Source organism: Amphiura filiformis, chromosome 3, assembly GCF_039555335.1.
Source record: "Amphiura filiformis chromosome 3, Afil_fr2py, whole genome shotgun sequence".
Lineage (NCBI taxonomy): Eukaryota > Metazoa > Echinodermata > Ophiuroidea > Amphilepidida > Amphiuridae > Amphiura > Amphiura filiformis.
Genome location: NC_092630.1, coordinates 79,735,497 through 79,750,555, shown reverse-complemented (window position 1 = coordinate 79,750,555; position 15,059 = coordinate 79,735,497). Strand labels below are relative to the sequence as shown.

The window sequence follows — 15,059 nt, the reverse complement described above, 5'->3', positions numbered from 1 at the left end:
GTTTCCTCCAACTGCTGCGGCAAAAACAGTCTCTTAATCTCAGTCTCACTGTATCCATTCCCTCTGGTGCATGTGATATAAGGAACATGAACTTGTCCACATTTTTAATATCATCCTCTTCTATCTTGATATATCCCTCTCCGTGAACTGTCATATCAGCCCTAATTGATCCTTGCTCACTATTCTAAACTGTTCAATCATGTCATTCAGCTATTCCTTACTGTTGATCAATAATTAGTATTGTATCATCTGCTGATGATCTGCATATCTAACATGTCTAATATTCCAGATCGTTCTACCAACGATCACTTTACTAGCTCTCTATGGAAGCTATGGAAGACCATTTTCGACTTCTTTCATGATTTTGTCGCCAACAGCGCGCGCTGTAGAGGAGAGAAGAAATTAGACAACCTTGTCTTACTCCTTTCTCAAATCGGAACGACTCCGTTCTCATACAAGGGTTGAAAATTCAGATATTTTGAAAAGAATAAGTAATTGAAACATAGAGAAAGTACTAAAATCATAGCTTTTATACTTTTTCATATTATGACGCTAACTACCGTAAAATGGGGTAACTTTGGGCACTTTTCATATTTTTTAAACCACTGCTTCCAAACAAAACCAATTATATTTCTAATTATATCTTTTTTATGACATTAGGGTTCCCTTCTACACCTTGAAGTTGAAATAGATTTTTTAATAATTTTGTAAGGGTGCCCTAGGGGTTAAAAATAGCCGACCAAAGTTACCCCGCATTTGGGGCAACTTTGGTCAGAGTATTACATAAAAAAAAAAAAAAAAAGTCAACAAAATTGATCTTCGCTGTATATGGGCAAGTTGTTATTTTTTGTGACATTTGACCCCTTGCAAAATTTGCTCACAAATATCGATTTTTATTTTTCTACAAAAATGTAAAAAATGCTCATTTTGGTCAAAATTCGAGGAAATTGGACATGAGCGACTATTATTTCTCTTAACAAATTGACACCAAATATGACTAACAATATTGTTGTACGAAAACAATGGAAAATATGACCATTTAAAAAAATATTTGTCCGACCAAAGTTACCCCGCCCGCTGACCGAAGTTACCCCATTTTACGGTAGTTTATCTGCTATATCTACAACACAGTGCTACCAGTAGGGTTCAATCGCCTATTGTGAGTGTCCCTGTGTTGTGTGCAATAACTGCACGATGGCATACTATAGTACTATATTTACTCCTTGTTTCTACCTGCATTGTTTTGTAAATGGTCTTTGAGTTCCGTGCATAAGGTATTATCGTCTCAGCAATGACCCCCTTTTTCACAATATTATACTCAATGACCCCCTTTTTCATTTTGTTTGACACCCTATCTTTTAAAAACAACGTTTTGTACCGATAGGCATAGGCCCCTTCTCGTCACTTAAACGTTGAGCCGGGACGTTGAGTGTTTTGTGAAAATATGCAGATTTGTATTTGCAAAAACAGCAAATTGCTGTTTTTGCAAAAAGCATACTTGTAATGATGATGGGGCCCGAGGGTTCTCATTTTGGAAGAACTTCTCTTAGGCCCAAGAAATGATAGAGGGCAGTAGAAAAAGACAGAAGACAAAGCCATTCCCAGTTTCTGAAGATTATTTTGACGCTGTAGAAATCAGCATTGATTGGGTACCAGCGACTGCTGTGTTTTTAAATTATGAAAACAAAAGGTTCTAAGGTATTAACCAATTTTTGTCAACTTATTCTTTTATTTTGAAACATAATTACTACGAATAAATATTGTAATAAATTCCAGTTGAATACTTAGCAGATTTTGGTCACATAGTTGGAAACTTCAAATATATTATATTTATAGGTAAATTCATTAATGTTATGAATGTTTCTAGCACGTTTTGACAACTCTTCTGCTTCGGTGATTAATCCGGAAACTGATGTCACTTTGGAGGTGTATTTGACCCATTTGCTGCTTACCTTGTATGGAAAATTGTTATTCAGGTGTAGCAAAATGTATCATGGAACATATGGATCATTGTTGTAGGTAAGAATTGAGGTTTATATCTTTTTTCCTCCACTTGCAAAGTTGCCGGCCTTGGCATGGGCCGCCCTTTAGTTGTTGTTTATATTTTGCAAGCCAATCATTCTACACCGAGTACATGCAGGCATGCATTGCATACCGTGCCAACACATGAATTCCATGATACAATTTGGTAAATTTGGTAAAAATGCAATGTAATTGGCATTCTTAAACACTGCTTGCAGAGCCTCAGTTTTATGCCAGGTTGTGAGAATCAAAAAACATCTGAGTCACTTTACTAAAGTGCATGCATACACTCGGCAGTCGGTCCACGCTTACGCTGCGCTTTTTAAGGCCCATGAAAGTCAATTCCGAGTTTATCGTCCCTTTTTTTTCCCAGGTTGGTGAGGTGACTTTTTCATTTTTCATTATTTTATCAGATTTCATTATTGATCTAAAATGTAGGTATGCCAGACAAACCTTAGTTAACACATTTGCTAGTCAGCGAAATTCGCCTTGACCGGGGACCAAACACAATAGTCAATACATATTTGTCCTAGAAATTTCAATTTTTTTCAAGAACAGGTCGGTCAAGGAAACCTACATAAATATGTTTTCTATACTTCACTTGACCCAAATATATTGTTTTTTATGGTGATGAGACAATCACACATGGAATTTTAGAGGGATTTTGATAGCAGTTCCATTAAAAAAAGCTGCTATCATCATGAGTCTAAGATCTAGAAACACCCCCGTAATGCTGTTTTGGGGGATTTTGCTAGCAGAATCTTTTTGATGAAAGTCGATCTTTGAAAAGATGTAACTTTGCCACGGAAAGTGCTATGACAAAAAGGTTTTAAGTTTTGGCTTTCTTTACTCAAGGGCTTTAATGTGATATAAAATGATGCAGTTTGATGGCAAATTTAAATTCACCTAGCATACCTATAAAATGTGTGTTGATTTAAAGCCACACTCATACATGTTATTTATAAACATGTTTTTATATGGCCGTAGGGGCTAGAAAAGTTAGAAAAAAGCCTGGTTTTGCTTCCAAGTTATGAATTTATATGTTTTACAAACAAAAATATATGTCAAATTCCAATTGCTAAAACTGGTGAAAACACTGATACTTTGAAAATAATGAATTATTTTGGCATTTTTGAAAATTTGTGTTTTTGGTTTCCAAAAAGTGACGCGGGCGGGGGACGATACACTCGGAATCGACTTTCACACGCCTAATGCGTGCTAGACCCTCCCTCGGGTCCGTGGAGAACGACTGGTAATGTAGATTACATAGCATTAAAAATCAACCCAATACACGGACCCTCCCAGTCTGTAGGCAATTTGACTTCCAGCTCCCACAAACTGCTGGAAGTTCACTTTTACGGATTTGGAGTCACGCAATCTTTCTATATGCCACGTCCATGTTTTCACTACATTAACGTTTGTGTAAGCGACTAAACAACGATATTGTATCCGACCAATCAACGCAGCTTGGCAGCGCGGGATATTTGAAAAGGCTTCCTAGCTAAATAATGTGCAAACATTTGCAAACCGCACGCGATAATATGCAATATGGACAATAGGCCTAAGTCCGAGTCGAGGAGTTGCCGTTTATTATTGCGCGTACCATGGGTCTATCAGAAGCGTGCCACTTGAGCTCAATACCTCTCAGTTGTTGACAAGTGTCCCATCCGATCTTAAGCGCCACATCCCGCGGCATAGCTTTGTGCTACCATATTTGAATTGAAACTGGGCGGGCTTTCGAATTGACATCGAATCACCGTAAGCCGTTGAACGAATATTTGGAAGTGAGATCTCTAACAGATTGGACCAGTCTCGGAATCAGCGCTCAATGGACTTTCGCGTTCACTTATAATACGAGTATATTTCTATATTGCTGCATGGTTGACTGTGGTGGGTGTAATTAGTGGCGTCGATTTGTGGATGAAGAGGAATGGGTTTTGGCATTGAAGAAAATAAGGGGGGAGTTGGCATTTTTTTCATAGGGCATTACGTAATTATTTATTGTTACATTATCCAGAGATGGAACCGAACCGAGACTGGGGGCCAGTCTAAATGCGTGCCGGTTCGAAATTCTGAAAATTGGTAAAAGCGTGGAGGTTTAAACTTTTTCGGTAAAAAACGTGGAATGGTATAAAGCGTGGGAATAAGATAAAAAGCGTGGGGATTGTTTCAACTTACAGTATATTTTTATTGAATGATAAAACAATCATAATTCCAAGAAAAATCGCCAAACAAGATAAAATTCCATTTGATACAGGCCAGCGCCTGTTTACACAAGTCCAGACCAGCGCAATGTACACAATATCCTCCCCGGAAGTGATAAACGTGATGTGCAAATGTCAGATTTTTCCATGACGTGTTACGATGTATGGTAGTTTATACTTAACATCGATCGTACGTATGAGTGACGTCATTAATCATGCATAATTGATTGAGCGAAGAAGGGTAGGATATACTGAAACGGATGTGCCTTGGCCTACAAATACAAATATGGACTACATGTATGTATAATGGTAGCGTGATAGTCCCAACAAAGGATCGATTGAAATATAGGCCTAAATGTCAGGATCATAAATAGCATAAATACCTGGTCGTTAATTATGAAAATGGTTGTAGAATTGATTGTGATTTGCCACGGATTGTGAATTAATTAATTTAAGTAACTTAGTTAAAGAAAATCAGGTCAATAAAGGTGACTCATGACAACATATAAAATTAGCAATATTATATTGTACTGGTTTCCCAGCATAAACTGTAAGCTTCACAATGCACAACAATATATTCAATATTCACGTATCAAGTTTACAACTCCAATCTCATCACTGAAATTATCAGTAAAATAACGACATTATTTAACACTGTTTAATCACTAAAACCAGTCTCTTCATCCTGTAAAAGTCACGAGTGCATCAGCATAAAAGCTTCACTTGAAAAATCATCGCGGGTTTGTTTACAAATGAACAGCTGATTGCTGTAATTTCCCACGCTCAAATTGATGACGAAATTTAGAGTATCGGACTCTATCGCCGATCTCTCAAATACATTTATTATATTATTTATTTATTAAAAAGGCCGACGTATTGATTAGAAAATCTTGACAATTAATGAGATGAATTAACTAAAGAAATTAATGATGTATGTGTTATCGATGATGCGTATTTTCTTTATCTGACTGAAGTTAAAAATAGAAAAGCCAAAAACCTGATCACGCCATAAGCGAGAACTCACTCGGAATTAATCCGCGCTTACTGAGTCTCCGTGATCCAAAAGTATACTAAATCTTACATAAATTAATCAACACATTTCTAGTCAGATATTATATTAAACACGAATCATTACGAATTATTACAACACTCACGTAGCTGATCCTAAAGGATCAGCGAGTCTTTCGGAATGTCATACCGCAGTACGAGTTGCAAGACATGAAAACACGTCCACCCGGTACAAAGCCTGGGCCGCAACTCAGCCGTTCCAAAACAACATGATCGGCATTTCATTTCTATATCGCGCAAGCAATTTGGGGCGCGCGATTTGCGTACGCGCTGCGCCTGCAAAGCAAGCACGCAATACCTAAGCAAATGAAATAAAGAGTGAAATGAATAGATTATAAAATATGATAAAAATATGATTAGCGCTGCCGAAGTTTAAATGATGGTTTTCAATATTAGTAGGCCTACTGAGGTGCCTACTGGGGGTTCCGTTACAATACATGTAGACGCTGAACACAGCGCACGGCAAGATACGAATCAGTTCATGACAAGAACAACATTTGAAAGCCAAAAAAGTACAGTTATGCATTAAAATGTTTATTGTACAGTACAGTAGTAGTTTTTCACATAAAATTTGAATTGTTCACATTATCTTGCTGTATTTCAGCTAGAGCGCCAGACGACAATCTTCCGGGTTTTTTTGGAGAACAATACTATTACGTAAGACGAAGAAGAAACCCGCCTCGGAGCCCGCCCTACTCATTATTTCATTGTACTTGTTGCAATTTGCCTCCACACATTACGTAATCAACACAAAGCTTTTGTGAGGATTAGTGAGTGGATAAGAAATTGACAGCGGAGGATACAAAGGACATGCCGATTGTTAGTTGTCAATCATGAATTGCCGCAACGTTTTAGTAGTTTACTGCATATGGCTTTCCGCAAGCACCAAGACAAATTATGCCGTATTTTTCCAAAGATCATCTCATATGAAGTAAGCTGAATGCGATCTGTACTTTTGTTACATTCCGCTCGCTTTTGATCACCTATTATCGGTAATTTGCTTGAAAACATGTGAGTTCATGTTGTGTAAACATAATTAGCATAGACACAAATGAAATTACGATGCAATACAATACAATTTGAATGCATAACAGATCTATAGAAATAAGCGGGCCCGGTTTTATGCAGAAGTAGACCACGTCTGGTGTGACTTCATCAATGGATACAAAAAGTGGTGGGGTCAGGAATTTTCAGTATAAAGGGTGCCTCAGTCAAAAGGGTGGGGGTAAAATAAAAAGGGTGGGGGTAAAATAAAAAGGGTGGGGGTCAAACCCCACTGCCGAGTATGGCATGATTCAATTTGAAAGAAGTTGATTCAACAAAATCATGTTGTGAGAAAATAATTACGACATTGTTTGAGAGTCGATTCTGTGTCGTCGAATCCGAGGCTCTCTGGCTTGAGAATGTTCTTGCAATCCTATTGGTTCGTAGCCCATATGTGTGGAACCCCCGGTGTTCTCACTTAACATTGACCATGTGTACGCATGAAAAAAGGGGTTATTTTTAAACTATGTTCGCGAACATTTTATGTTCACGATACTTAAAAAATAAGGTTGTTTTTGACGACGGTGTACTCGAAATTAAAAGAATAGGGTATATTTTTGTTGAATCCTGAGAATGTTGAAATCCCAAGAAATCTTTATGAAATCCTTTGAATAGGCAGAGACAACACCGGGGTGGGACGAGCTTTTTGATATACAATGTAGCCCACCTTTGCATCTGTCAAGGAGGTTTCACTACATGTACCGGTATATAGTCAAGATGTAGTTCGAGATTTACGATTTACGGGATAATCATGAATCAGTTTAGTATTTTGATATCTGACTATGATAATGTGATATTTTTGTGTGGTGGATTTAGAAGAAAAAGTAAAACTGCGGAAAAAAAATGAAATTTACTCAATCCAAATTCTAGTTTAGTCATTGGGAATTCAAGTTACCATACAGTGCGCGGCATATGCAATCAAATTCTTGCATGGTTTTTCTAGATAGTGAATAAAATTGCTTTCCTGGGATATAATCCCTTTTTTTCTACATGTATGATGATGGTTCCAAAGTTAAAAGTAATTGAAAATTGTGTTTTATTTTTGGTTGGTTTCCTGATAAAAATGTGTGTGATTTTTGCCATTTCGTCCATTTTCCTGGTCTTTTATTTCAGAAACTGCACGATATATCATGCCTGTTATTATTCTAATGCTTTAATATTTTGGATACAGTAGAATTATATCTTTGAATTTGTATCTTTGAAACTCATTTAAGTTTTTATTCTATATCAAAGTTGCCACTTTGTTAAATTTGGGTGTTTTTCACCAATCTGGGCGCAAAATCTGCAATTTCGGGAACCTTAAAGCTGCAATAAAATGCTTTGACCGATTTAAATTGCTATAAGTTTAGTTTTGTAAGCTCTTTCAGAAAAGCTTTAAACCAAAGAGATATAGCATTGATTACAAAATAGTGTTACCCCCTCCTTATATACAATGTACATGTATGTACTTTTTGTGTTTTTATCCTAAATAAAATGATAAGTTACACAGTCAGAAATTTTAAGCCATGTTTGAAACACAGGGAACTAACATGTCATGACAATCAATGTGTTCATCGATTGTCAACTTTCACATTGTAAATGAATTGATCAATCAATCAATCAATTTTGGTATCCTCTTGAGACAGTTCTTCAGAATAAAAAAAAATTAAAAAAAGAGCCTACATATTGGAACTTGCCAAAACACAATGGGTATGGTACCGGTATGAACATCAAGTTAGCTCTCATGATCAAGAATTAGATATTTGGCCTATAGTACAGAACCAGTAGCCCCATGTGTAACACTGTGGTAAATCCACCAATGTTTTGATTTGTAGCTCATGGAGGGCAAAGAGTACCACCGCTTTTATCAGCTTTAAAGCCCAAAGTGGAATGATACATTGGCAAATTTAAGCTTGAATGAGAGGTACATGTATAAATGTTTGCGCATACATGTAGCCCTTAGCGAACATTATTGGCACAATGTATTACATAGCAGATTCAGAATTTACTGGACGCATTGCGAAATAATCCAGAGGTACACAATTTTGCCCTCCATGTGCTACTCTTTGGTTCTACCTCATTGAGTAGGGAATACATATTGACTTACATTCTTAGACTTATATGGATATCTGTTCTTACTACTTGCCAGGTTGTAAACAGTGGAAACTACGCAATAAATGGTACAACATACAGGTGTTTCAAAGCGGCCTGAGATATTCTTTTAACAAGTACTAAAAAGTTGAGCTCATCACCATGACATCAGACAACAGAATACCATCTCCAGAAGGTGCTCCCAATGGCAATGTAGCCATCCCCACAGAAGGAGAACCTAACAAAACCAAAGAGAGAAAACTACACTTCTCATGGTTTGACATTCTTTTCCTCCTCGGTGGAATGATCACTTACATTGCTGACATGGCAACAGACATCATAGTTGGGTTGCAGTACTTGACAACACCAGACTATTGGTGGGCAGGATTGACACTGGGTTTTGTTGTGGTATCATCGATTACATTGCAGTACTTCAGTTTCCGATGGTTTGTGGCTGATTCACAAGTTGATGGTCATCCTATTAAGTCCAGAGGCATATGTAGGAAAATCTTGCACTGGTTCTTCTGGCTAGTCACACATATACTGCAGCTTGGGACATTAAATAGGTAATATATTGATTCTGTTTTTATAAAATTTGTTTTAAAAAAATTGTCAATGTGGATCTGTGCTATCAGTTATTTCAAAAATGTGTCTTGCCCCAGGTGTTCAAAGGTAATTTACCTGTGTAACTAGACATTACAAAATGTACAAGTAAATAAATAAATCTCAGTAGCCCAAATCATTCCAAAAAAACATTCCATTCCAACTATATTCTGTTGTTCTTATTGGGTTTTTTGGTCAACAATTTAACTATTTAAAGTACTGCACTTTGAACATAAAGTTTAACAGTTCTCATTGCAATTGTTCACAGGTACCTCAGGTGTCTGCGCTATGGCTGGAAGAGTCGTTCTAATCCAGAAATTGAAAAGTACCACAACAGTATGGTATATGAGTGGAGGGATCTCACCATGCTGCGATTATTGGAAGCCTTTTTGGAGTCTGCACCACAGCTTGTGCTGCAAGTATACATCATGACCCAGATGCCTGAAGTCTTCTGGCTTACAGGTAAGTTGTTGTGTGTTGCTTTACTGTAAACAATTTACCAGATCTCCACTACATAGTTTTGATAGACCAACTTCAAATTAATACATAAAGATTAGTATTATCTTAATAACTTGTTTCATTTGAATTAGAGAGAATCATTGATCAGGCTATCAAGTTTCACTGCTTGTCATCAATAGGCAAAATATCCAATTCTTGATCATGAGAGCCAAACGCACATAATTTGCGTTGAGCGTACTACGCAAAGACCACACGCCTATGCGGCGCCAGCACATCTTTTGAGAATTGACCAATCATGGTCTTTAGTAGCACAATTGTGTTGTTCCACGAAAAGTATGCTGATGCAATGGTATGCAGAAGGTACATCCTTTCATGATCTAGAATTAGATATTTTACCTATAGAATAGTTGTTTAAGTTACACAAAGTATAGAGGCAAACCCATTGTTCAACAATGCAAGGAACACATCAGTTGTGAATTTCAGAATTTCATTTCTTGATCACCGTTATTTCTTATTTGTGTATTGTTTGTTTACAAAGAAGTGCATTATTTGTTTACAAAGCATAGAGCATTATATTCATGTTTCCTATTATACTGGACAATGAGTGGACAAGCAGTGTACAGTTGATACCCTTGCCAAAATTATGTTTCTTCTGCTCAAATTAGTTGTGCATCAGTTCATAGCAGTTTTGACTAGATTTATTTGCCCTTATGTCCTTGAAACAGGTACAGCTATTTAAAAAGCACAAAAATGGGTCAAGCCAAAAAAAGTTAATGAAGTTTATGAAGGGTTTTAGATTTAGTTTTAGATATCTTTGTTTTAAATTTTGAACCACATTTTTGCATCTGTATTTGTTTCCATTTCTTAAACCTTTCTGTAGCTGTTACTGCGATAGTTTCGCTCTCATCATTAGCATGGTCACTGGAAGCATACCACAAAGCGCTCAGAGATTCTTGCAGTCAGAAAAACAAAATCAACTACTTTGGAGTAACTATTCGCATTATTTGGCGAACATTTACTATCACGGCTCGTGTCATCGCGTTGGCTCTGTTCGCATCACAGTACCAGTGGCGGGTGTTTGCCATCGTTGGAGGTCACTGGTTGTTGATGACCTTGTGGCTTGTCTGGCAGGATACAGATTTCTGTACAACTCGCGTAGAAGAAGTCCTCTTTGATTGCGTTATGGGGGCAATTCATGTATTCTGCTTCTTTAATCTAAAGGAAGGACGTACACGCTATCGTGCATTGATCTTTTACACGCTGATGTTTGTAGAAAACACAGTGTTGCTGGTAATGTGGTATCTTGCAGGTGGGAGGGAGACTAAGTATGCCATTCCAGCAGTGGTTTTTGTTTGGGGTGGGTTCTTTTTGGGCATCTTCTTCATGTTGATGTATTACCGATTTTTGCATCCTAACGGGGGAATCCGCTTGTGTCAGAAACAAAAAGAAGAGGATGCAGAGAAACCTGCAACATTGCCCAAAACACCTCCAGAGGTCAAAGGTCAGGATATGGTGGATGGGTTTGGTACCTTAGGACGTGGAAGCACTATCACAGATGGGTATGGTACATTAGGACGCGGACGTGGTGCTTTTGTTGTTGCTAAAGCTTTGGACATTAGAGACGATAAAGAAGGGAACTTGTTTACATACAAAGGGCGTCGGTTTTGTTATTGGAATGGCGAAGAATGTGTGCCTATGGAGCTTGAGGATTTACCTAACGGTGGTGGAACATTGAGCAGAGGGACATTGAGCAGAAAACGGTGTAGATGTACTCCAGGTATGTGTCAATGTCATAGTAATGGTAATCCTGTGGAATTGGTACATCTGCAAGAAAATGGGCACCAATATTATATACATGATAAAGTTGTGAGAGACGGTGCAGCTCAAGTGTAAATGATAGAAATTGTAAATGCAAGAAGACACAGTTGCCTCAATTGATGAAAGTACTAATATTGATTGTGTGCAGTTACTTTAAAACCGTCAAATATGTTAGGCTTTATTATAATGCAGAATGTAAATAGAATGTTGTGTGGGTTCCATTCATAAGTCTTTAATTGCAATATAGAAGTATGATTCCCTATAACTTAGTTTTCAAAAACAATTAACTCAATCTGTTTACATGTTGACCATGTCAGTGTTCTACACATCATCACATGAAGTCTATAATAATTAAACAATTATTGCTAACAACATGTATGATTTATAACAAAAAACAAACAGAATCAAGACTAAACATTGCATTGGTAATGATGTTTGAAAAACATGAAGGAAAGAACTAATTAAGACAGGCAGCTTGCCTCTATATGGCAGGCAGCCTCCATCATACAACAGTATACAAATGGATTGTGTATGATACATGTCAGTTAAATTGCTTACAGTGGAGACTAATTACGTCTGACTCAATGTATGTGTAGTCAGAGTCTCATCATCAGTCTGAGTGCTGGAATGTCATAATACTTCCTAAATAATTACTATTTGGTGAAAATCCAAATAAGAATACCATAAATTATTGTCTAAATTAATATTATACATGTATGTGATTCTAATCAGCTTTTTTATTTTCATGTATCCTTTTATATCTACTATTGCTTTTTATTAAACGATCCCAATTTTCATTTGCATTCTATGGGACACATTTTTGGTAGGGAGAGTTGTGTTTTTATTTTGCAGTGTTTTGTTTGGAACCCACATTATACATTTGAATCATGAAGAGGCCTTCTCTAACTAGTATTACAGGTGTTCATGCATGTGTACGGTAATTGACAAGCATATCTAATAACCATGGAGTTACTCTATATTTTCTGGAGGCTGGATATTAATCAAAAATGTTATTAAATGTTGGAGTATTTGGCATTTTGGTTTGCAATTTGACTCTTTCTTTAATAATCCCCAAGAGTGATTTTACTCTCTGATAATGGTCACACAATGAATTCAATTGTTTGAAAATTCCTTTTGATTATTCAAAATTTAACCAGAATTCAAATAACCCTTGATAAAAAATCTTAATGGCATTACTGCCCATATTTGGACATTGTAGAGCCTTGATTATAAGTCACTTTGAGCACAATGGGCAGAAAAAAAAGTCCATGTTTGTTTGTTTGATTTTCTTTGAGGTTCTTTTGAGAGGGTGGCAAGGAAGGTATGCTTAAAATATTACTTACCTTTACATTAATTTTGCTCATTTAACAGGATCTTAAAAGCTAAAATGTTACTTAATATGATTTATCAGAAGTAATATGTTGGTCGCAGCAACATATATTTTATTGCTAAGTTTCTTTTTAAAAAGATCGTAAACCTCCAAAAGTAAACCCTTATTGAATGAAGTCTTCAGAAGATATAGAAACCTGGTTGTTTTAGTGTGCTCAATCACGATTGCAGCTGCTCAAATATGTGCCAGTTTGTATGGTATCAATAGTGATGTGATAAATCTGTATCTGAATGTTTGTGAGTCAACTTTGTATGCCATAATACACTATGATATTGCTTAACAAGATAAGGAAATATGTGCTCAAATGGATAATATATCTTTTTGATATGGTCGGAAATTCAATTAGGGCTAAAATTGTCACAAAATTATGGTGATTATAAAATAATGCTACGAAAGTTTCTTTTTTAATAAAACAATAATCATGAGTTGGTAAGAAGTAATATTTGTGTTTTCATGCATTTTCACACACAGGGTACATAAATACATGTACAGGCCTTGAAATAAGCCAACATTTTTGCAAATCAGTCTTATAAAGTTGATAGGCATGTTGTGTACATGTATAAAACGTTGAGGGCCCTACAAGAAATTCAGGGCCCTCATATATTTTAAGCACATTTTGCCTTATTTCAAGGCCTGGCCATGAAGTTAATATCATTGACTTGAGCTGTGGTTACATTATCCTCAGGTTATTTACAATAACTTTTGTTCAAGCAAGGTACTTGTTGCTTTCTATATTAGCTGGAGAATGCATGCATCTACCTTACTGATTATAATAAAACAATGATTTAGCAAAAAGTGGATTCTGGAGCTTAGAACCTAAAAACAATGATCAAAATAATCCTTAAGTAGTATACTGCTGTTGCTGAAAAACCCCTGTGGTATGTGTGCTCCATCATCTATAAAATAATACTGGTACAAGAAGCAACTCATTAATGTATATCCAACTATTGAGATCAATGTCTGTGTTGTCATGTAATGTGTTCTTGTGAAACCAAGTGCCGAAAAAATTATGTAAATGATAAATATTTTTGGTGTTATGTAAGTATGTACATGATATTTCAAATTGAATGGTCTATTCCTTGAATGTGATTTCATTTGAAGGAAAAGTATAGGTTTTTTTTCTGGAGGGTTTTGGTTGTTTGGGGTTTATTGCGGAGTGCATTTCATCCCCAGGTTTCTGGAAATGTGAATGTCATAAATTATGCTCACTCCAAATATATAATTTAAAGCTCACTTTCTCCTTGTACTTTACCTTCAATTTCTAACTTATCTTGAAATATTTTGCTCTTTATACACATTTGCAAACATGCTGTCAAATCACATACACACACCCCTATCACACACACACCCCAAGTCTCCAACACCACTTCATGTAAATGGACCCCACACACCCACCCCTACATCCCGGGACTTATACATTGTACAAAAACCAAGCCTCGAAATAAGCAGATCTGGACCAGGAGCCACACATTTGGAAAAAGCGGCTCCTGGTCCTGTAATTATCTAGTGAACCAGGAGTCATTTTTAAAGAGCTAGGAGTCATTTAGATTTTAATTGTACACATTAAATACAAAAACCAGTTTAACTACCAGGCTCTAATTTTTGTTTAAATGTAGAGCCTGGTTCACTTGATTTTGGTGTGGACCAGGAGCTAAAATGTTATGACCATTGGGTAAATGGCTCCTGGGTGCCTGCTTATTTCGAGGCTTGACAAAAACACACACACATACACATATTACCATACTTAATGTGGGCTTTTTCATACATGTATGTGCATCACAGAGGGCATTAATTTGTATAATTCCTTTTTTTTTTTTTTTTTTTTGTAAAATCCAAATGTATGTGTCAGAAGGATGAAAGTAACATGAACAAGTATAATGTACTCAAGGTTTGATGGGTAGAATTGTCCAGAGTCTAGGACTCGCATTAACCACTACCTGGTACTAGTACCTATACAAATGAAAAATTCAGATGCAAACAATTGAGATACAGGCAAATATAACTCTTCAAATATTAAGTACAAAATAAGAAAATATGTACTGTTTAAAAATCATATTTTCAAAAATACTGCATTGGATTTTTAAAGTAGAGTATTCATTTTTTTTAAAATGAAAAGCTAGCATTTGATGTTGGTAGCCTTTGCAAAAAGTTTGAAAATGATGTATTTCGGTTTTTGCATCTGAACTCTTCTGATGTTCATGCCGCCTGCCTGTTATTTAGTTATGTTATTATGTTCTTATACAGTATTACAAACCTTTTGGTTTGCTTTATTTCTTTCTGCCTCACTTATTACTTATCATGCTTATATTGGACTGTTGTATTCAATCTATATAGATTCTATATTGAAAATGCTGATGTATTAATTAAACCTTGCTATTTTA

At 36.3% G+C, this 15,059-nt stretch overlaps 1 protein-coding gene across 1 annotated transcript; it reads left to right on the top strand.

Moving 5' to 3' along the window:
• The first annotated feature begins 1,886 nt into the window (after positions 1 to 1,886).
• On the top strand, positions 1,887 to 11,557 carry LOC140149223 (XK-related protein 6-like). The gene is made up of 4 exons (XM_072171445.1): positions 1,887 to 2,019; positions 8,467 to 8,974; positions 9,280 to 9,473; positions 10,351 to 11,557. Exons 2-4 carry the CDS (start codon positions 8,571 to 8,573, stop codon positions 11,361 to 11,363), a joined length of 1,611 nt encoding a protein of 536 aa, XP_072027546.1. The 5' UTR covers positions 1,887 to 2,019; positions 8,467 to 8,570; the 3' UTR covers positions 11,364 to 11,557.
• The last annotated feature ends 3,502 nt before the right edge of the window (positions 11,558 to 15,059 follow it).

Bases quoted from the DNA above. Each gene is read 5' to 3' on its own strand.
- LOC140149223 (XM_072171445.1), top strand. From the start codon at position 8,571: ATGACATCAGACAACAGAATACCATCTCCAGAAGGTGCTCCCAATGGC. The intron at 8,975-9,279 runs GTAATATATTGA...AATTGTTCACAG, and splicing joins CAGCTTGGGACATTAAATAG to GTACCTCAGGTGTCTGCGCT. The intron at 9,474-10,350 runs GTAAGTTGTTGT...ACCTTTCTGTAG, and splicing joins TGAAGTCTTCTGGCTTACAG to CTGTTACTGCGATAGTTTCG.